Raw genomic sequence first — 21,229 nt, 5'->3', positions numbered from 1 at the left:
CAAAATTGGCTCCACGAAAACATACGTTTGAAGCTATTATATCTTACCTTAATACTTGTTAGTCCAGCCGAAGATGAATTATAAAATTCTATATAATTTTACTGTTTGCATGAGTTAACCACCTTTGTACTGCAATCATTAATCAACCTGTCCAGCTAAAGCGATGGAAAAACACAATCATGTTGGTAGAGGATCGTTGCATTTGTTGATTAACACTCATGTTATATCGTACTTAATCAATTAGATTGATCCCATTTATGAGTGTACCTTTCAATAAAATAAATCGGATGCATTTTGATGTTCGCCGATTGATTTATTAAATTCGCACTCGCAACAGGTTTTATGATGTCTCGTCCTCACATCTATACTTTTGTTTGATTGTTTGTTTGTTTGTTTGAACGCGCTAATCTCAGGAACAACTGGTCCGATTTGAAAAATTCTTTCAGTGTTAGATAGTCCGTTTATCGAGGAAGGTTATAGGCTATATAACATCACGTGAAGGCCATTAGGAGCGGAGTAGCAACGAAAAATGTTACAAAAACGGGGAAAATTATGACCTACTCTCTCTTATGTGACGCAAGCGAAGTTGCGCGGGTCAGCTAGTTTACAATAAAACAAATTTACTGTCAAAATTTTCCAGGGGCGCAAGTACTAACTTCTTGAAAAAGCTTGTATTTATTGAGACTAATAAGGTTTAAAAAAATTGAGTGTTGTATTTCAGTACCAAAGACTATCCATATTCAAAGCATCTCAACCTCAATAATTACATCAGTGGCCTAGCATATATGATGCTACACAGTTCAAAGTGTAAGATTTTGATGGAGATCAAAGTCCGTTCAATAAATGTTATTCTGAGAAATATGTCTAGTGCGTATTTGCAGAATATATTTTTAGGCAAAGCAACATTGCAATGTCATTGTTATTTCGACACTAACCATATTTTGGTCGTCATTTTCGTATGATCGATATTATATAGTTTTTCTAGCTGAAATAAATCTCTAGCGAATGTTTGTGTCCCTGATCCGATGTTGTTGATGTTGTTGCGACTCAAGGGTTGCTCAGTTCCTAAGATGTCTCAAAACATTTTTTTTTTCGAATACAGTCTAGGTTTAACATTATTTTTGAAAATATGTTAGTAACACTGTAGGACTTACATATACCTACTTGTTTAGAACTTCACTGATTCTGCTACAAGGATTATGTAATTAAAAATATCAAAGAAAAAGCTTCTTAAGAGTTTTACAAAAACAGTAATGATGCTTCTTGTACAGTCTTTTCTGGACTTGACGTAGCTGTAATGAAATATTATTAAAATCTTGTTCAATCTTGTAAAAAACATAGGTTTTGCACATTTTTTTACGCATGATATCACTCAAATACATCCTATTTACTAACATCTAAATAAAGTCTGTTTTACTAAGACTTTGGTTCATTAAAGACCTCTAGGTTCCTATGAATTACTAGATATTTAAAGCTAAAATTATCTTCCATAAGATTTCAGTTCACAATTTACATAATACCTTATAATTATGAGTAACACGTCACAGCTTGTAGGTACATAATTCCTTACACGTTCCTTAAAAGGTTTAACGTAATAGTTTTTTGCTTAAAATCAATGTAATAAACAACTTTTTATTTATTTGCAAATATTATTAATAACCGGCTGTATAAATTTGGTTTTTTGATAGTATTAAGTGGCGTAAGACGTGTAATTGTAGATTTGTTTATCAGTATATTTGACCCATAGCGAAATTAGTGTATTCGTAATGTCTCGTGACGAACAGTATATGGTCATAATATTACAATCTTAAATTGCAAGGATTTGTAACTATGTTATCTTTATTCACGCGACTTAATAGTAAAAGAATATGTCGTGAAGCTACTAGTAGTGCCTTATTTCTGACAATTTGAAAATGTCCATGGCAAAGTTTGTACACTGCACTTGATGAGACTCGTTGGATACCGAGAAAACCTTAAATTAGATGTGGAATGAGATCGCTTCCAGTGTAGGGTTGCAATGGATGAGATAATCGCAGGTCCTTATAAGGCGACGTACCAAGGGAGAGCCTTATACTCCACCGTGAATAGAAGTAAACTGATTAGATAGTGGCTCGTAGACTACATCTAATCTCTTTTCTTATTAGGGACTAGCTGACCCATGCGGCTCCGCTCGCGTGAATTTCGTACTGTTGCTTATTCGTTTGAGCACGCGAATTGCGAAGCACTCGATACACATAAAAATGCTAACAACTCTTTTGTCATCTAATGGTTATATACGAAAGGACCCGAAGGGCACACAATGTGACACAGGCTCAGGCAGGCCTGATTTCCTGTGGTTACCTTCTTTTCCGCTCTCGTCTGTATCCGTACCAGTTTACAGTGTAAAATATAATACCTTATTATAGACTGACCATTGCTTACCCGTCTGGATTCAGAATATTATAATAGGTACAGACAGACCTATCTGCGCCGGAGCTCTTCACACGCGTAATAATGTTTACTTGCGATGATACGTCCGAAACCGCGTAACCCGTAATTATTTTTTATATATCATCCGTTGTTTATTTTTTAAAACTTACCACGTAGTCTGTTTCATAGCTATACAATTTATTTCCTTAATGCAACCAATTAATTTGGTTATGTGTTTCGAACAACAACGCCATCTGTTAGTTGCGGCGAACAACAAACGAAATTACTCGGTTGCCATCTAGGATATCCCGACCGCACCGGACCCACGTAAACCAACATTTTTGTGTAATATATCATACAACATTTATGTTTAAAAATCTTATAAATGTATAGCATGTTTCAAAGGTATTTTTTTACAATAAAGCCATCAAAACAAATTAATTAGAAAAAACATGCTTTGTTGCGAGCTATAACGCCATCTATTGGTTGGTGCGAACAACAGGTATCGATACGGCAGGCGCCGCGTTAACTTTATGCGAATGTTGTGAAATGGATTGTAACGCCATCTATGGTCTCTATAGGGAAACGCAGGTTCAAACGATTTCTACGTATATTTTTCAATTTTCTAAATTTTTTTGAAATTTTATGCTATAAAAAGTATCCTAGAAACTGCTCCACTACTTAATCTATGCATATACCAAATTTCAGTGCATTCTATCCGGTAGTTTTTACGTGATAGCGTCACATACAGACGGAGGACAGACAGACAGACAGACAGACAGAAAAGAAAATTATAAATTGCAGATTCGGTATCAGTATCCGTTACTAAACATCCCCCATTGGTTTTTTTTTAAATATATTCAATGTACAGAATTGACCTCTCTACAGATTTATTATAAGTATAGATTTAACTCAAGAGTCTAACTAAACGGGGTTTTCTTTAACTTAATTTTATCCGCCATCGCGAACTTGTAATTGCATATTATAAAATTTTATATCATACTAAACAACCTCCTTAGTATTGTATTGTCATACATTTTTGCCAAAAAGTAATAAAACTCTCTGTTTGAAGTATAAATATTGATTTTATCAGTTGTATGCTCCTTATTTAGATGCTTTGTCATAATGTATGCAAGTTCTTTATTTTAAACCGGATGTTTTGATTTTCAAAACTAACATGGCCGGCTCATTATAATTCAATTTTGTGAAATTGTTTAACAGTAATAAATTATAAGTGAAGTTTTTTTATCCGTCATACTTACTCTATACTAATATTACGAATGCAAAGTGTCTGTCTATCTTTTACACTTTTACGGCTAGATTGCTATACCAAGGTAAGGGCAGCACAGACCAATACGGAATTTAGATAAATTGAGAAGTATTGCCAAAACATATTTTGATGTGGATAATGATGATTATCGACCTCTTTTCACAATTATTTTTATTGCGGTCGTTTGCGTATAATAACACGCACTCTAGGTATCTTTCAGACAAGATTTATCCAATGTTTTCCTGTTACGAAATATACTATTACTTTTTTAATAATTGTGGATCATTCCGAACATAATTGTGGCAAATAAAAGACGATGATGTAATTAATAAAAACATTATCACACATCATTTATCTGATGACACAAGAATCCCTTTTAAATATTTATTAACACCAAGTTTCCGCTTGATAATTTGTCTCGTATATTTGTCTTCATTAATTATTTTTATATTACACCATTTTATTTTTTTGCATTACGACTGCATACTTGAAGGTTTGAAAAGAGCATTATATTCTGTCAATCGTATGTAATAACATCAGAGTACGCTAAAAAGTCTTGACTGCTATTGAGAACATGCAATTTTTACAACTTTTCGTCTTTAATCATCATTAGACCTGCTACCCACATTCGATTCGGCAATATTTATCGACCAACAAAACAGAACAACTCACTTGTTCGGCTTGTGCCGATCGGGTTCATCTACAGTTATTCGGATTTTCCGCCCGGCTAGGCCAAATAAAGCCGAAACGAAAATGTGTATAGCAAGCCTTACGCATCCGCACAGACCACTGTGTCAGTCAACCCGCAAGATTAAGTAAGAAGGTGATTAACTAAAGTACGATTGACGAACCTTTTTGCAAATGACATTGTTGTTATTCTGTCTCAAACGTTAACAATAGTCTCTCAACATTTATGCGAACATGTCCTGTACATAACGCATGCAAATTGTTTATATTATAACCTCTATTCGTGGAGCATATTGAATGCCTTATTAAACGTTGAAAGTTGAAATTAGCCTACACTTTGTTGGACGATGGCCCCTGCCTTGGCACAGAACATAGCCATTGATCACTGTCCTATTACTATGCACTATATTTATGCAAGTTTTGTATGATTATTTTTTAAGAAACTGTAAGTTCCTTTTGGGTCTGTGTAAACCAAAAAATTTTGTCTTCAATTTATTTCGTACATGAAGAGTAATTTTCTTCTGCACTTACGCGCAGTTACTAACCTGTATGTATGTAAGTATGTTTGTAACGAATTGACTCTAGAAGTACAGGACCGAATTTTCCTTACCATTTGAATGCTACATCATCACTGATTAATAATAATTTAATTGCAAAAAAAAATAATCCACCCGTGCGTAGCCGGGACGGGCCGCTAGCTTATACGATAAAATAGGTTTTTTTATTAAGATTGTTATTATGGCGGGTGCCGAGTCGTATATTAATAAAGGAAGATTCTGGATCCTGAATGTTCTCTGGATAGGCAAGAGAAGTGTGAGGTGGAGGTAGGGAGAGGTAATCTCTAAAATAATTCTTTTTTTCATCCGGCTAGTTAGTTATCAAGCGCATATTGTTACGGTAACTTTACTGCACTCGTGCAAATAAACAATTTTATCATTGTTGAATGTGCAATGCAAATGAACTCCGGTGTATCTTTAAAATAACATAGTGATATTCTGTTTACTGAGTACTGACCTACTGATACATTGTTATGCAATTAAGGTAATAAACGTTGTAGCGTAGTTACTGAAACTATTCTTCTATTTATTTTTACATAATGTCAACAATGAATCCAAAAATTTTGGACTTGCTTCGACTATAATAAGAGATATGTGTAAATGCAATTTCTGACTGGTTAAAAACTACTGTATACTTTACGACAATTGAATACGACATGACAGTTGTATAATTGTCAAAACCAGACAGGTATCCTCGATGGAGTTACCTTGCTGATTGTTTTCTGATAAGGCATTGTGATTGACTAACTGACCTTTCAACTTATCTTAATAATATAGTTCACTGTTGAATTATATCTCCTTGGCCCTTCCCCTATAATTATTTCGGTAAGTTCAGGGGTAGAGTGCTATTTCCCGAGACAATTTTTTAAAAGATCTTTATTGATTTTTATATTTTAAACTTTATGTACCTATTAGTGTTGTGACGTATCTTATCAGAACTGTAAGCTAGGCTTAGTCTTATCTAGTAGTCAGTGATATTGATTTTAACTACGATTTTCATTGTAATTATACATACTTACTGGATTCTTGTGTCCTTTGTGCGTAATTCCGTTTATTAAGGACTTCAGGTAAAAGGTGTAGTAAAATGCGTAATTTCTATTTATAATAAGTATATTTATGTAAAAAAATACAAAATCTAGGCAATTGCTAATAGTTAAACTACAGTATTACTTCATATTTCACGCCGTCGTGGTACAACCAGAGTTTGCATTTTTTCTGTCCTTTAGGTGTCATTTCTTCAGTAGTTTCATAATAATATGTCGGATCTCTCGCTCTGTTTGTATCGTAATATGAACCAAGAGTATTGGAGAATAAAGGCTTTTTCACAGGTCTCGGTTTCGGATACACTCGAGACTTACGACTGGCCAAGTAGCTAAACAAGTTTCCTGGACGTTTAAAAAAGTTCTGACCTAAATCTTGGACCCTATTATGAATACTCTGAGGGTTATACAAATACTGTCTGAACGGATTTTGTGATACAAAATAAGGATACCGTTTAACAGAATACTGATTTGGTTGCTTAATACTGTATGTTGAAGGTTCTTTGACATTATTGTTTGGATATTTAGCTTGCGGTTCAGTTTGTTTGTAATCATTTGAAGCTGCAGGTTTATTATCTCCTGCGAATTTTGTCACTTTTTCAGAAACAGGTTCACTTAAATGAGGAAAAAGACTAGTAGTTTCGTTAAACAGGTTTGGTGGACCTCTTGTCATTTCAACTTTAGTAGGCTCCTCTCCTTCAGAACTTTTTGACTGGTAAGCGATCTGGCTCTGTTCTGGACACGTTTGTTCGCTCACGACATCGGCCCAGTCTTCTTTGATCATGTCTGAAGCTTTCTCCGCTATCATGATGATTGGTGCGTTAGTGTTGCCGCTCACGATATTAGGCATTATACTACCGTCGATTACTCGAAGACTTTTGACTCCATAAACCTGAAATCAAAAAGAAAATAAATCAAATAAATTCTGTATAACATTACGTAGAACTGCAGAACGCAAGATAACCAATAGTTTCTATATTGATTATCTTCTTTATAAATAAAATATTATTAGATGTTACGAAGACCTCTGAACCCTTAAAATAATACTCTTGTCAAACAAACCTTTAGCCTAGGGTCAACGACAGCGCCAGAATCTGGATCAGGCCCCATAGCACAGGTACCGACAGGATGGTAGATGGTGAGAGTGTGATGCCTGGCCTGACACTCCAGGTGTTCGTCAGACATCAGCTCATGCGCCGCACAGCCAGGGTTGCGGTGAGGATTTGGTCGAGCATTCAGTGCCTTTAACGCTGGTTGTTCAACCAACTTCTGCACTATTCGAGCTCCTTCAATCTGTAACCCATGTGGGCAATATTATCGAATTTGTTCACTAATTTTATCAAATACAATTTGGTTGCTGTGAAACATTAAAAGTGAAGACAATGTATTTACTACTACCATTTTTTGAGAAATGGTGTTGCTCAAAGCTGTCAATTTGAATTGATTTTATCTTCAATGCACATAATATTGCCTAATAATGTCCTCCTAGCCGATATACGGCTACGGCGGTCAATTTCATTAAAACTGGCCATCTGTGCAGGACTTTGTTTATAGTGTCCAAGTGTGTGCACAATACACACACATAGATATTGCCTATTATGTAAACGTCCAGGGAAGTGAAGTGTATATCTTAATGTTGTTAAAAGTAGGAAGCTGCTCTTGACCGGCCCATATTAAACAAGATTACTATATTTGAACCTTCGCTAAGCATAGTCTAAGACGTCGTGTATTGAAACCTTCATACTTAACCTATGTTTTTTCTAATTACATTGATATATTGATGTAACAATGTTGTTATAATTTAAATGCAAACACGCGTATGTCAATCTCTTTACTCCCATGACCCCTTTTGACAGCAATAATCATTATTTTTATTGGCTTTTAGTATATCATTTTATCAAACTAATAAAAATTATCAACTGTTTAATGTTTTGTTTTGAAAGTAATTTGTCGCAATTTGTTAGCTTATCACTTAGTTACAAGCAATTATGTAAAGATATAACTACTTGCCATCACTCTGACGTCTTGCGGGTCGCTGTAATAGTTAGGATATATCAGTGGTGGCGAGTAGGGGTTTGTGTCCCTCAGTTTCAAGTAGCCGCGACTTCTCGGCCGCAGTAAAAGAGGCACTACAGAAAACGATGACTCGTACAATATCTCTTCATATAATTCGGCATATGCTTCATTAGTTAACCCATTCGCTCGTTTCCCAAACAGACCGCCATCCATATTATCCGCTGTAGGAGCAATAAACAATTGAATGTCTGGATAGTCATCCTCTGAATTCTCATACTTCGTTTTGACGAATGCCATCGCTTCTGCCTCCATCATACTGTACATCGGTCCCTTTTTGTTAATACTGAAATCTACCACACTTCCTATGGACATGACTGTGTTTAAATTGAAACAGTAATCTGTGCCGTTGTCGTATGGATTGTCGAAGAGAAACGAATGCCCTCCCATCGCTACGTGGTCTTGTAGATTCTTGCCGACACCGGGGAGGTTTACAATCGGATATATGCCAAGCTCTTTCAAGTGTTCAGCGTCTCCTATTCCCGATAGAATTAGTAACTGGGGTGATTGTAACGCTCCAGCAGACAGTATCACTTCCTTACTTGCTTTAATGATTTTTTCTTGTCCGTGTTTAGCAAACTTTACGCCGTAAGCGACTTTGTTTTCATCAATAAGTACCTTATGTACTATTGAATGCACACTGACATGGAGATTATCTCTTTTAGCCGCTGGTCGTAAGTAGCCTTTTGCTGTACTACATCTAAGGCCGTCTCGAACCGTTGCCTGAGATCGAGTAAACCCAGTTTGAAACTCTCCATTCACGTCACGGATTTGATAACCGAGTTGCTCACCGGCTTCTAATATTTTTCTAGTAATTGGCTGCTCATAAGCAAAATATTCTACTGTCAATGGACCTCCAGTCGCGTGATATGGATTGTCTTCATATCCAGGTATTCTAATATCTTCAGATTTCAAGAAATATTTTAAGACCTCATTATATCCCCAGCCAACGTTACCCATACTTTCCCAGTTATCATAATCTCGTTTATTACCTCGTATATACAACATAGCGTTAAGCACGCTTGAACCGCCGAGCACTTTGCCGCGGGGCCACTTACACTTTCTATCCACCATACTTAAACAGTACTCATCACTAGACTCGGTGAGGAACTGCCAGTCTATCGACGACGTTTGTAACACAGGGAATAACACTGGTACTTCAGAGAGAACATTTTCATCTTGGCCTGCTTCTAACAACAGCACTTTCCAGTTCGGGTTCTCAGAAAGTCGATTGGCTAGAACAGATCCAGCCGAGCCGCCGCCGACTATGATGAAATCGTAACAATTGTAGAGTTGTTCGAAGGGATGATCTCTGACACGATTGTCAGCATCTTCAATATCAGGTCTGTAGAGATGAATGGCCATTCGCAGTACTATCATGGCACCAAGTCCAGGGAGCAAGCCGAACATGATCCGGGTATTGGACATAAGTCCTCTAAGTGTAGTCGCTTGGGTCGACATGGTTCCATAGTACACTCAACACTGTATGATGCACTGCACTGATGCCACTGAACTTATTGTGTGACAATGAATAGCCACTGAATCAGCAGTTAGGATTTAGCAAGTGATATTGTTTGTACGATGTTGCGTTGTGCATTGTGATATACTGCACAGAGTAGCTATTTATTTTGCGACTAAAGTACATTCGTGTTAATATAAACATCACGATATTACATATTATTATTATAAATAAATAATGATATTTGTCTTTATCAAAATGCTTTAGCTGACATTGGTATTATCAGAAATGCAAAAAAGGATGTAAACAAGTTTTAATTAAATCACTATTTTAGTAAATTTTGTACATAATAGCTGTAATAAAATTATTCCTTTCGTGATACTGCACAAATATAATAATCTACATTTTACCCGAACATAAAATTTCATTACTATTGTATGCAACAAACCACGTAACAAAATCCCATTATTCTACAATCCTTACAATAAGTCTTCATTGATCTCATCGCCGTTCATTCATTTATAATACACACTTATAATATATTTAATGAAATAATATTATATTTAATGCCTACTCTGTGTTTGAACCATCATATCACAATTGATTAACGTCAGCAAATCTCGGGGCATGTATTAATATGACATCGCTCAGGTAGTTACGGTGACGTTTGACCTAGAAACTATATAACAAGCAACAACAAAAAAACAGCATTATCATCCTAGTTATTTCTTGTAAAATTATTTTTTAATTTTATTTTCTAGCAGTATCTCGGCTATGATTATACACTGGTTTTAATAAATGGTCGCAATTTAAATCATACACAGACAATTAGTATTTGTATTAAGAAAAAGCTTGACAAAAATGTAATTTCGATGGCGTGTTGTCAGGAAATAGTGAAACAACTTTGTTTTCGAAATAATTTATTGCTTAGAGCTTATTATAATAGTCTTTAAGTATTACAAATAAATAATCATTCACATCAACGCAATATTTACAATTCACACTCAATAATACTGATAAATTAATTTGTACGTTAACCACTAAATGTAATATCTAGAAGTTCGTCTTTTCAACCAAAACTCTTTGATCATGTCACTGCCTTTCTCGCCTATCATTATAATGGGCGCGTTTGTGTTCCCACTTACTATGTTAGGCATAATACTACCATCTATGACTCGCAAACCCTTCACACCGTACACCCTAAGTTGATGGTCGACGACTGCCTCAGCGTCCCAGTATGGACCCATCTTCGCTGTGCCCACAGGGTGATAAATAGTACACGTGTACTGTCTTATCATACACTCCCAGTACTCATCCGAATACCTCATCTTACTCACACACGCAGGGAACACGTGCTTGTTCAAAAATGATCCATATTTCTGAAATGCCCTCGTCCTGGATAATGCGACGGCTATTTTAACTCCTTCAACCAAAGTTTTTACGTCCATTTCATCATCTAAATAGTTTGGATATATGTATGGGTAATCGTAAGGATTTGCACTGCGGAGTTGGATAAAACCTTTGCTTTTAGGTCGCAATAACATCGGAATTATACTCCAAACATCCATATTATTAATAGGTCTAAAAACAGCGTCGTAAAACGTCTCGACTAATCCGTGATTTTTTCGTAACTGCTCTCCTCCATCTGAGTTAGTAGAACCAGAGATAAAATGGAATTCAATATCTGGGAAGTCATCACTTGCATTAGCGTACTTGGTATTAACGAATGCCAAGCCCTCGACTCCTCCCATAATAGTCAATGGTCCTTCACCTAACACGGCGTACTCCATCAATGTGCTCACGGTGTGCAAACGATGTTCCACTATCGATATCGGTTGATTGACCATGAACGCTAGACCGCCTAAACCAATATGATCCTGTAAATTTCTCCCAACTTTCAAATTCTGTATCAAAGGGATTCGATGCTTGTTCAACTCTTCAGCAGGTCCAATACCAGACAACATCAACAGTTGTGCAGAATTAACAGTTCCTGCCGACAAAATGACTTCTTTCCTCGCTCTTATGCGATACACCATCTTATTTCGAATGAATTCTACTCCAAAAGCTATTTTTGTTCTAGGATCTATCATAACCTTTGTCACATGAGAATGCATTGCCATGTGCAGGTTCTTACGATCCTTTGCTGGTCTTAGGAAGGCTTTAGAAGTGGAGCAACGGCTTCCTCGTCGAATCGTTCCTTGAGCTACCATGAACCCGGTTTGGTTTTCGCCGTTTATGTCTCTGTTCATGTACCCTAATTCTAACCCTCCATCTATAAAACTAGATACGAGGGGCGTGTGATAGGGCGCTTCAGATACAGTCAAGTATCCTCCGGTACTGTGGTAAGGAGTTTGTGCTAAGTAAGGATTTTTATTGTCTTCAGACTTCTTGAAGTAATACAAGACATCTTTGTAGCCCCATCCTTTGTTGCCGAGGGCTTCCCACGTGTCGTAATCTTGTTTGTTCCCTCGCAGATATAACATGTAGTTTAAGACTGAACTGCCGCCCAGCACCTTCCCTCGTGGCCAGTTGCAGCGACCGTCCTCCATTGCTGAAATCATATCACATTACATATTAGAATCTATTCAAAGAACATAGTGACATTCAAGACCTCTGCACGCTAAAGCCATACCCAGCCAGTTTGAAACTGAGGGATTGCCAGTTTGAGTATCGTCTTTGGAGTACAGATTAACAAAGACTGGTTTATAAATGTTTCATCTTTTGAATGATTATATTTACCTAAACAACTAGTGCCCGATGGTTCTGTCTTGTACTTCCAGTCTAACTTGCTGAGTTGTAAGTAGCCAGCTAAGAGCGGGACATCCGATATCTCCGTCTCATCTCCCCCAGCTTCTAACAGTAGCACCTTCCAGTGAGCGATCTCTGACAGACGATTAGCTACCACCGCTCCTGGAAATTGATAAAGTTGCTACGTTGTAATTAAAGTTGTTTCATTAAAACTTTTAATTAACTATAGTTCTACAAACACAATTAGCTGGTGCATAAACTGCCTTTATTAAAGCTTTTATAAATTTTGATTAGGTACCTAGTTCATGGAAACGGAAACACAAATTATAACAATGCTACTGTAAAGTTAATCATGCATGCATTACAATTATTATTCTGTGGAGTGTAAGTAGTCCGTTCTAGTCGAGGAACGTTAAGCAATAAGTGTGATAGGCAATCTTGGGTGCTGTAGATAAGCATCTTAAGTCATTGTTGGACATCTTAGAGCCTAGCATTAGAAAACAAAAGTGTGTACCCACTGACCAGCAGATCCAGCTCCAACGATGATGAAGTCGTAGTCTGGCAGCATGAGCGCATCGTCGATGTCTGCCGGTCGGCCCTCAGGATCCGTCGCGTCGTATTGGTAGTACGCTATCGCCGCTACTAACATCGGTATAAACCATGCCACCTGGAACGCAACACATAAAAATATTAGAAATTTTTGTTTGAGACATTTTCCGCACTCGGAATTGCTTTTGTGTTGTGGGGACTTTGACAAACATACCAACAACAGACATTAAGTCAGTACAACCATACCCAAAACAACTATTTGTAGATCGCACTAATAATTGTACCGTGTGGGAACCGAACTTAGGTAATCCCGTCGCAATGATAATGGCGTGGCAACCACCTTAACCACTGCACGACTTAACCAAGTTTAAAGTTCTGCGAAAATAAGAAAGATTGGTCCGGCCTGAGATTCGTACCCGAGGTCGCTGCGCTGAAAAATATATTTTTGTGACTGCAGCAGTCGGCGAAATACGGGATTTTTTGCTCATTATGATACTAAAACTCATATTAGTGATGACACGTTATGAGTTTCGGTAATACCACACTTGATCGGTTTTTAACAACTTTGTAATTATTGACTCAATCACTTTTTGTTGTTGGCTTAGTTGTCAGTTTTTTTCGGAAAAACGATTATAAATCTACAGTATTACTTTATGATTTCCCGAGTTGGAAAAAAAATTGCAGCTTGATTAAGAATTCTATTTGCGCAGGCTTCCTAGATCACCATAGTTTATCAACATATCGCCACGCAAGTCGAATCAGGAAAAGCTAGTAGAAATAAATAGTGTTTCTATGTTCGTGTTAGGACTCTATTTTTCTATATTTCCGGAACTAGTAAACCAGATCCTGTTAGTCATTAAATGTAGTTAAGTCCGACACAATTTGCTTACCAAAGCTTTGCTAGCTGACCCGCGCAACTTCGCTTGCGGCACATAAGAGAATTATAATTTTCCCCGTTTTTGTAACATTTTTCCCCGGTACTCTGCTCCTATTGGTCGTAAAGTGATGATGTATAGCCTATAGCCTTCCTCGATAAATGGGCTATCTAACACTGAAATATTTTTTCAAATCGGACCAGTAGTTCCTGAGATTAGCGCGTTCAAACAAACAAACAAACAATCAAACAAACAAACTCTTCAGCTTTATAATATTATAGTGTTTATAATATTATAGTATAGATTCTTATTGAAACTAGCATATCTGTCGCTTTCCATTCGTTCATACCGAAATCAGTTAATGATAGATCATTTAAACGTAACAATATAAGATAGCAATCTATCTGTAATCTTTGTCAAAACATTGAAAGTAGTTTATCATTGGTTTCATGTAAAAAATACATTTAACGCGTCGTCGCGAAGTGACAACTCTTACAACCTATCTCTCTCTTGTCTCGTGAACCTCATTTTTTTGCATGACCGTGCAGAATAGCACCGGTATTTGATACCGGAAGACGGAAGTGTGTCGAGTGACGTTGCGTGCGCGCGCCGCCGATGAACTGTGTCGTGACGTCATTGTACTGTGTTTTGTAATATACCACACATACTGGCTGCTTTTAGTTGCCGTTTGGGCAACAAATTGCATCGCAGTAATGAGGAGTAACTTCATGATGAAGAGGATTTGCTCTCAGTTAGATTGATGTAGATCTGTACTTACTTCCTAAAAGTTTAAATTGTGTTGAATGTACAATAGAACGAGAAAAATAAACGAAAACAAGTCGTATAATTTCAATTCCATAACAATAACTTATTTTGGCATTAGCTCGGGTCTAGCCACTTGAAAATAAATTAACCTACAATATGTTACAGTTTAATAAACTATAACCAAATAACATGTTTACAATAAGTAGTATTATTTGGTCTCTGCCCAGCCCTATAAGAAAAAAGTGTGATTTGATGTAAGTATAAGTGTCGTTACAATCGCTAAAGGATCTACGCGCGACACAAAGTTGTCAGTCTGTGAGTGATCTAGATATGGAGTAGGTTGTCGGACGTTTACCTGCGAGCCGGCGGCCGCGGCGATGGCCGTGCCCGACAACACGTCGGCGGCCGCGTTCACCAGCGAGCTCATCTTGCTTCACCTGAAACATTACATGCACATAGTTAATGTTTATATACATATGTAACAACACACGACGATGTAAGTGATGCTTGTTGAGGGGTAGATCACTGCGGTATAAGATTTGTCTTAGTGTTGATAAAACAATGCAATGCCATCAAAAACATTCTGTAAAAACCTCAAGTCTCGCCGTCAAAAGTTGTGAGATCTATATAATACCAAGTCGATTAATCTATTTAGTCTCTACTTAAAGGACCTTCTGTCTTAAGTTAATTCGTATGTTATTATCATGCCAATTTTAATAAAATACCTTTAAAACAAATAGATCGACCTGGCCATCGCATGATTTGATTATTAGTATATATCACACTACACAGCACGACAAGAAGTTAATGCTCCTGAAATGTTAATAATGGCGAATTTGTGTTTTCTTGCGATGACCAAGTCGATCTATTTGTTTTAAAGGTATTTTTTTAAAATTGGCATGATAATAACATACGAATTAACTTAAGACAGAAGGTCCTTTAAGTAGAGACTAAATAGATTAATCGACTTGGTATTATATAGATCTCACAACTTTTGACGGCGAGACTTGAGGTTTTTACAGAATGTTTTTGATGGCATCTCACTTCTTTTTGTAGAGCGAACATAAGTCCAATTTGTATGGAAAGACGTTTTTTTTTCATAATTCAACATATTTTCTTATGGGAATGTTGTTCAGTTTCATGGGCTAAACACCCTTACCCACCCTTTACCCCCTCCCGTTATGCCTCATATAGTAGGTACCTATTTACGCCTATTTATTATTGTATTTTCTACAGTAATAACAATTCATTAACTGCAAATGTAACCTTGTAATCTTATACATTTATATGGGATTACAAAGTTATTGTTGCAGTCGGTGTATTTAGAAAACTGGACCGAAATTAGAAAATATTAAAATTTTCCCATGATTAAGACACTAAACCCTATTTGTATTCTAAATTTTAAGCTTCTAAGTCTGCTAGAAGTACCTTAGACTTTTGATGATCGGTGAGTCAGTGAGTCAGTGAATCAGTGAGTGACAAAATTCAAAATTTTAACAAGTTGTCATTCTTAAACTACTGGTTCAAATTGACTGAAATTTTAAATATACCGTGTTTATACAATGACTGATTAGTTGCTGAAAATCCAGGCTTCTTGTTTTATCCACAACGAAATTATAGGGGTGTCAAAAATAGCCCGAATTGCTTCGAGAAAAGGATGTTACGGCCGTGCCGCTTTTTTTTTGCTCGACTTGCGGGGGCACTTCCGTGCCCCCAGATATCGAAAAGTGAGTTAGGATATTGATGCTGCCATTTGTTTTAATATTATGCACCCATAAACCAAATACATTCTAAAATAATTAGTCTTATTATTCTTGCAAATAATAACATCGTTCCCTCTACAATCCAAATGATCGATTTGTCAGATACCCAAGTTATAATGCAAATCTCTGCATAAAGAATAAATTAGCCTGGAAAACTCATCCCAAGATTCACCTAACCAAGGTTATAAATACAATTTCGCACTACAGTTTTATGTCAAAGTTCATTGACCTTACAGTGATTAACAAAAAAAATCATATATTGGAAATTAGCTTTTACTAGCGACCTCGTCCGCCACCTGAATTTTACCATGGGAGTGCGTAATTTTTCCGGGGTAAAAAGTAGCCTGTCCTTTCTCGGGTATCAAAATATCTCCATACCAAACATGCAAATTGGTTCTGTAGTTTTGGCGTGATTGAGTAACAGATATTTTATTATTATTAACAGATAGTTATTTTCGCATTTGTAATATTAAAAATAAGTATGGTTCGTTACCTTCAACCTTACCTAAGATTCTCAGGTAAAAGCTCAAATAAAACGTTTAGCCGAAACATCCTAAATATTCAAGTACAGGATAAATAAGCGTGGTATCGTTTAACACGGTTAAGTTGTGTGACACACTCTGTACCGTTACATTACTTACTCCTCGGTGTGTGCGTGCCTTTACGACTTAACGGTCAGTGTGACCGCCTCTTTGCACGACACACTTGCGACTTTTCACCCGCTATTGTCTTGTTCTGAGTCTTGTCGTGTCTTAAATGCATACAGAATTGTATTAGTCTCAATAGTTTAAAAGTTGAGTGAACCGGAAAAAACTTTCGTCTGTTCAAACCAAATCGATCGATTTATTGAAATAATGACACTTATGATAAGTTGATAATGACACTGCTAAGTCATGAACTAAGATATTCCCTCATTAAAAATATTCCTCTATCTGATGCCACCTGCAATCTGCAATAGATGGACACAGGCCAATGAATGAATGACTGAATTATAATCTAAGTTATCATTACAGAATCTATCACAACATTTTATGGCTTTCATAGCATAAAATACTAGAAATAGTCAAAGCCCATTCTTCCTTCAGCAAGATTACACCGGTTTTTTGTCTTATTCCAGGCTAAATTACCAATGATCTATCTTTAGGTACTCTGACGATACTCATTTGTATTTGATATGTTTTTATGCATGAATTATGAAACTTTCTACGTGATCATTGAAGTGGCACTAATTGTGTTATTACTAGTTGTTAACTTGTGAAGATCTCCGAAGATAAATTGTAACTTACTTATACTAACTTTGATTTACTTTTTAACGTTCTGTGCATAATTTAAATACCTAGGTTGGTTTTATATCTTCAGTTTTGGGACAAATAAAAAGTTATTATTGAAGAATCAAATAACCACACTAATGTTTTCATGAAAGCAACTTTCAGTCTTATTTAAGATCCAAATTGTATGATTTGTTATGGGCAATTGTAACACATAAAACACCATGTCTAGCATTGAATAACATTCTAGAACAAACATAAAAACATACACACAAACATGCTATAGCATGAAAATGTTATCAGTATCAAAAGTGCGTAACTTTACATATCCAACTCCGGTTTTCTGCTTAGATTCACTTTCATCCGTACTTTTCCTGTTATGTACAACACTTACACGAATTGATACTCATATTACATGCACTTTAACTAACAACAAACAAACGGACAAGCAAAAATAGCTCTTATCTGTTAAGTAATAGAAGATAATCTGCCATTTACTTTTGATAATGCATCTAGGTTCACACATTAAGTTCAATGACTGCTAGATCTCGTGTTAATCTTATGATATCCTATTGTTTTATCTTACACATCTTTTTATGCGACAATTATTACTATTTGATTGTTGTGAGATAGCGACACTTCCGATTAAAGATCGATTTATGAGTTCAATTAATGCTTTGTTAATTATAGTTATTATGAGTTAAGCATAATTAATTGCAACAAGAAAAACTTGGAAGCCTTCCACGTGTAAATAGCAGTGAGTTAATTCAATGTAATTAGCCTGTATTATACCTATAATAAATATTTTTTTAAAAATAAAATACCTTGAAATCTTCACGTAAAGCGTTTAGGCGTTTAACTTAACTAACTAATATTGAAGAGAGTTTTCAAACTTGTAGGAATGTTTGTAAATAACTGCACAACATGTGCAACAAAAAGGCAAATACATTGTCTTCCCTGATAATCTAATATATACAATTCTCGCGTCACAGTTTTCGTTGCCATACTCCTCCGAAACGGCTTGACCGATTCTCATGAAATTTTGTGAGCATATTGACTAGGTCTGATAATCGGCCAACATTTATTTTTCATACACCTAAGTGACACATTTTTTTTTTATATGGCAAAGCAACGTTTGCCGGGTCAGCTTGTATTATTATGTTTCCAAAATTAAGAATGATAAATAAACATATTATTTTAATATTTTGGGTATCAAAAAAGAGTATAAATATATTTTTGTTTACTAGAAAGTGTATTAAATAAAAGTCATCAAAGCAATACGCGATCGTTAAATTATTTACAGTATGTATGTATGTATGTGTTACTCATCCAGAATATAAACAAGTTCCGGAGAAAATACCCACACACTTACATAACCGTGTCCCTAACTTAGAGCCAAAACATTATGTCATGTGGAATTTAATTACAAACAACATGCTCCCCGAATTTTGATTATAAGATTAATATTCTGAATGTTTGTTGCTTGTGAAATGAACTAGACATAGATTTATATCTTATATTTACATATTGTGTATGTTACTTTATTCTATGCTGTAATATACTTGTACTGGCTCTGTGGTCTAAGAGTCTTAGCATCGATTCCCGCGTGGGGCAAAGTGCTATTGTCATTTTTAATTTATAGCAGAATCTTTTAGGTAGTTAACATAGATTTCTTGCATACTCCTCTGTTTACACCTACGGATTTAACGTGCATAATGATAAGTAAAAAATATGGTTGTGTTATAATATCGTAATATGCTAAACCACGAGAAAACAGGCGTTAATCTAACATAAGTACGATATAAAGTGTTGCATCATTTACAAACATGATTTGAAGCATATTACTAAGTGAAATTTTATTTATTTATTTTCTCCTTCCGTGCGGTTACTGCTAGTCTAATGATAGTGTATTTCAAGATACTATTAGTATATCTTTCACTTGTTTATCGAGAGTTAACTGCCTCAGTCGACTGTCATATCACGACAAGTAGCACCGGCCGGCGAGATCATTATATTATAACGATATTGTATATTTGTTGGGGTCAAAACGATAGTTTGGGTCAATGAAATGTGTCAGTAGAATACTTTTTTGTTGTATTGCGTAATTCGATCGTATTTTTATTCGACTGTCAGAACAATAATTAAAGATAAATAAACATAACGCATCTTATATTTTTATCTATTGCTGTCCCACTAAACAAGGGTCTCTTCTAGTTATCAGACAGGGTCTAAGCCTTGAGTCCATCAGGCGGTCCAAGTTCGGTTGGGGAACGAATCTTATTTTTCATAAATATCAATGTAACTTACCTTCAGTGGCAAACACTTTCACAAATAAACATAATACACAAGAAAGCTCCACACAAAATATTGTAAACGTTTCACAGTTCAGTAGAGAAGCATGCGCGCGCCGGTACACAGCATGCTCGAACACTTTCCCTAGCGTTATCACTGGTAACACACATCACTTGAAAAGACTTCACAACAGTTTCGAGGACTACAAAACTCTTGAAGGCTTATATTACGACTGGTGACCCACGACCACTTTCTTCGAGTGCGTCCATACAACTCCCGCGCTTGTAGTTCTATAGCGGTGAAATGGGGGGAGCCCACTGTCGCCTACGTGATCGTACTGTAACTGTTGTACAGCGAAAATTGACAGCTGAAGAATATGTTACCTGCTGTTAGGTAACTTATATTAGTTGGTCACGCAGGAACGATACACGTAAATGTGATGGATATTTAATTTGACTGCTGTACTGAAGCATAACGTGTGATGGACGTCGATTATGTATTGTTGGATAAGTAACATTGGCTATTTTAAGTTCATTATTTTGGTACAGTTTCCAACATTTATCGCTGTCCCTTTTGTGAAGTTTTTATTTTGTATGCTTTGAAGTTCATGCCAATGAACTTTATGATATGTAAGACAATAATCTCCTTTGAACATCCTTTAATTTAAACCCGTATCGCTATGATGACTTATCATTATCAGAATCATTTTGAATATCCTGGATTACAGTTAGCGGATGTTTTGTAATCGTTTATGTAAACCCTCATCTTAACTTTCTTAAATCGTGTGAATCATCTGTGTCAATATGAAAGTCAGACAATATACTATTTGGCAACAACATCTAATATTTGCAACCTTTGAACTATTAGAAAATGAGATGAATACCTGCGAATATCTTCAGTCTAGCTAGATTTAGTGGAATCTTTTACTAACGAATTTTCTTCGTATATCGTGCACAGAATGCAGTTTTCATAAAAATTATCCTTTACGAATACTTCTATAAATTGAGTCCCGGCAGCAATTTTTTCCAAACTCTAACTCTATACTATTGATAGTTCATATGTGCGTTTATAATTATTTTATGGGGAGGTATCAATTAATATGGACCTCAAACAGCACAGATACTTATATTCTACTTTCAACGAGTACGTGCGAGTGGTCATGCGTCTGGTACCACGTGACTCATGCGCGTATGTCGTGTCACACACGTTTGAAGCGGTTCCCATAGGATACATACTGTTGCTTTCAAAACACTAGTGACACACTTTCTGTGCGCAATGGTGATACAGTTTTAATCGTAGAACATATTCTCAAAATAGGTCTACGCCCACAGATTTTTATGTATATTTCGTCATATCACACTAACTTAGCCTCAACAATAATTTATCTGTGTTGTTTTTAAAGAAAGGCTAAGGGAATAAATTTCTCAAAATTGCTGACATGATTATCAAAAAAAAGGCTGGCTAAGGTAGCTCA

At 36.0% G+C, this 21,229-nt stretch overlaps 3 protein-coding genes across 3 annotated transcripts in view; 1 reads left to right on the top strand and 2 right to left on the bottom strand.

The window, feature by feature from the left end:
• The window catches only part of Flo2 (flotillin-2), a 268,758-nt gene that overhangs the window by 202,900 nt on the left and 44,629 nt on the right, over positions 1 to 21,229 (top strand). The window lies entirely within an intron of this gene.
• On the bottom strand, positions 6,028 to 9,639 carry LOC142981641 (glucose dehydrogenase [FAD, quinone]-like). Its single transcript, XM_076127679.1, has 3 exons — positions 7,974 to 9,639; positions 7,026 to 7,256; positions 6,028 to 6,855 (listed from the first exon to the last, which is right to left on the bottom strand). The coding sequence occupies exons 1-3, from the start codon at positions 9,495 to 9,497 to the stop codon at positions 6,082 to 6,084; spliced, it is 2,529 nt and encodes an 842-aa protein (XP_075983794.1). The 5' UTR covers positions 9,498 to 9,639; the 3' UTR covers positions 6,028 to 6,081.
• On the bottom strand, positions 10,406 to 20,088 carry LOC142981410 (glucose dehydrogenase [FAD, quinone]). Its single transcript, XM_076127311.1, has 5 exons — positions 19,771 to 20,088; positions 14,788 to 14,869; positions 12,766 to 12,910; positions 12,235 to 12,405; positions 10,406 to 12,046 (listed from the first exon to the last, which is right to left on the bottom strand). Exons 2-5 carry the CDS (start codon positions 14,857 to 14,859, stop codon positions 10,536 to 10,538), a joined length of 1,899 nt encoding a protein of 632 aa, XP_075983426.1. The 5' UTR covers positions 14,860 to 14,869; positions 19,771 to 20,088; the 3' UTR covers positions 10,406 to 10,535.

Source organism: Anticarsia gemmatalis, chromosome 20, assembly GCF_050436995.1.
Source record: "Anticarsia gemmatalis isolate Benzon Research Colony breed Stoneville strain chromosome 20, ilAntGemm2 primary, whole genome shotgun sequence".
In the NCBI taxonomy this organism is placed as follows: Eukaryota; Metazoa; Arthropoda; class Insecta; order Lepidoptera; family Erebidae; genus Anticarsia; species Anticarsia gemmatalis.
Note: the sequence above shows the minus strand (reverse complement) of the source record. Positions and strands in the feature narration are given on the sequence as shown.